The 1,188-nt window shown below is 43.1% G+C and overlaps 1 protein-coding gene across 5 annotated transcripts in view; it reads right to left on the bottom strand.

Moving 5' to 3' along the window:
- LOC107654782 (palmitoyltransferase ZDHHC15-like) overlaps positions 1-843 on the bottom strand; it is an 11,466-nt gene extending 10,623 nt beyond the window's left edge. For 2 of the 5 annotated variants that reach the window (XM_016442033.1, XM_016442034.1), the window contains exons 1-2: positions 702-843; positions 348-374 (exon numbers count right to left, since the gene is read on the bottom strand). In XM_016442033.1, coding sequence (XP_016297519.1) covers positions 348-374; positions 702-819 — 145 coding nt within the window. In that variant the 5' untranslated portion in view covers positions 820-843. Of the gene's footprint in view, positions 1-224; positions 375-701 lie in introns of all 5 variants that reach the window. The other 3 variants (XM_016442036.1, XM_016442037.1, XM_016442035.1) reach the window with 3 other exon arrangements.
- Between the last annotated feature and the right edge of the window lie 345 nt (positions 844-1,188).

The raw sequence follows: 1,188 nt of genomic DNA, 5'->3' as shown, positions 1-1,188 counted from the left end.
ATCATTTCCTCTCAATCAGTAGAAAATATGGTTAACACCCGGTCATGCATGAAAAAAAAATACCGTCAAGTACCGTGAACGGTATAATTTCGAACAATACCGCGATATACATTTTTGGTCATACCGCGCAGCACTACGTTGACACACAGAATTACAGCTGCACACTTTATTTTGACTGTTTTGTGCTGATTTGTTGGTGTTGTGGCTGTGTTGTACAAACTAACCCCATGAGAACTCAACTGAGAGATGTGTGAACATGACAGTTTTCAACAAAAGCCCATTCACAAGCTCAGGTAAGTTAGGCTGGTTTCTGGCAGAGGGAGGTTATGAAAGTGTAGATCACTTACCTCTCTCCAGATGATTACTGAGAGTAACTGAAACACACAGAATCAGGACCAGTGTCGTGAAACATCAGGGCTGTGTCTCAAAAACAAAAGAGAAATGACAGAAACCACGGCCTCACTTTGGTTACCGAGATGCTGTTCAGTGTCTAGTCGGGCAGCTCGCTAGGTTTTGAGACACAGCCCGTGTAAATAACGCTATGTCAGAGGTATTTAAAAAGAGTCGAGCGGATACAAAGACTCAAACCGATTTATTTTGTGCGACAATAGCAAGAATATACTGACGAACCACATGATACTTCCTTGTTACAGACGCACAACCATTAGCCCTGTTGAAATGAATCAACTGTGAAGTCTTACCGAAGCACAGCTCAAAGACATACGCGTAATAAGACCAGAGAACCACAGAGGAGATGATGATAACAGGAATCCAGGAGAAAACCCTCTGACAACATCTGAGAGCTCTGGACAGAGCCATGATCAGCGCGCTCTGCGATCTGCTAGCGCGCCTGCCCGTCCAATCACCTACTAGAAGCGCTCCTCATCTGCTACACGCTAGCCTGGCGATCCGCTCTGGCATCCACTAGTGCGCCTGCTCATCTCCACTACATGATCTGCACTTGATGAATGGCTAGTGTCTGTGGCACAGTAAGTGCACTTAATAGCAGGCCATGGCACTAAATAACTGCGAAATGAATCACTGTGTCACAAGCACACTAAACTCTGCACAATGAGGACAACATCTAATGAATAAAGCTATTTAAATACAATGAGAACTGCAAAAAATATATTATTTTAAAATATAAGTAAACACTTTTTATCTTTATCTTGTATTTATCCGCAGCAC

The sequence above is a fragment of the Sinocyclocheilus anshuiensis genome, unplaced genomic scaffold, assembly GCF_001515605.1.
Source record: "Sinocyclocheilus anshuiensis isolate Anshui unplaced genomic scaffold, SAMN03320099.WGS_v1.1 scaffold1044, whole genome shotgun sequence".
Classification (NCBI taxonomy): Eukaryota; Metazoa; Chordata; class Actinopteri; order Cypriniformes; family Cyprinidae; genus Sinocyclocheilus; species Sinocyclocheilus anshuiensis.
This window is presented reverse-complemented; position numbering and strand designations above follow the sequence as displayed.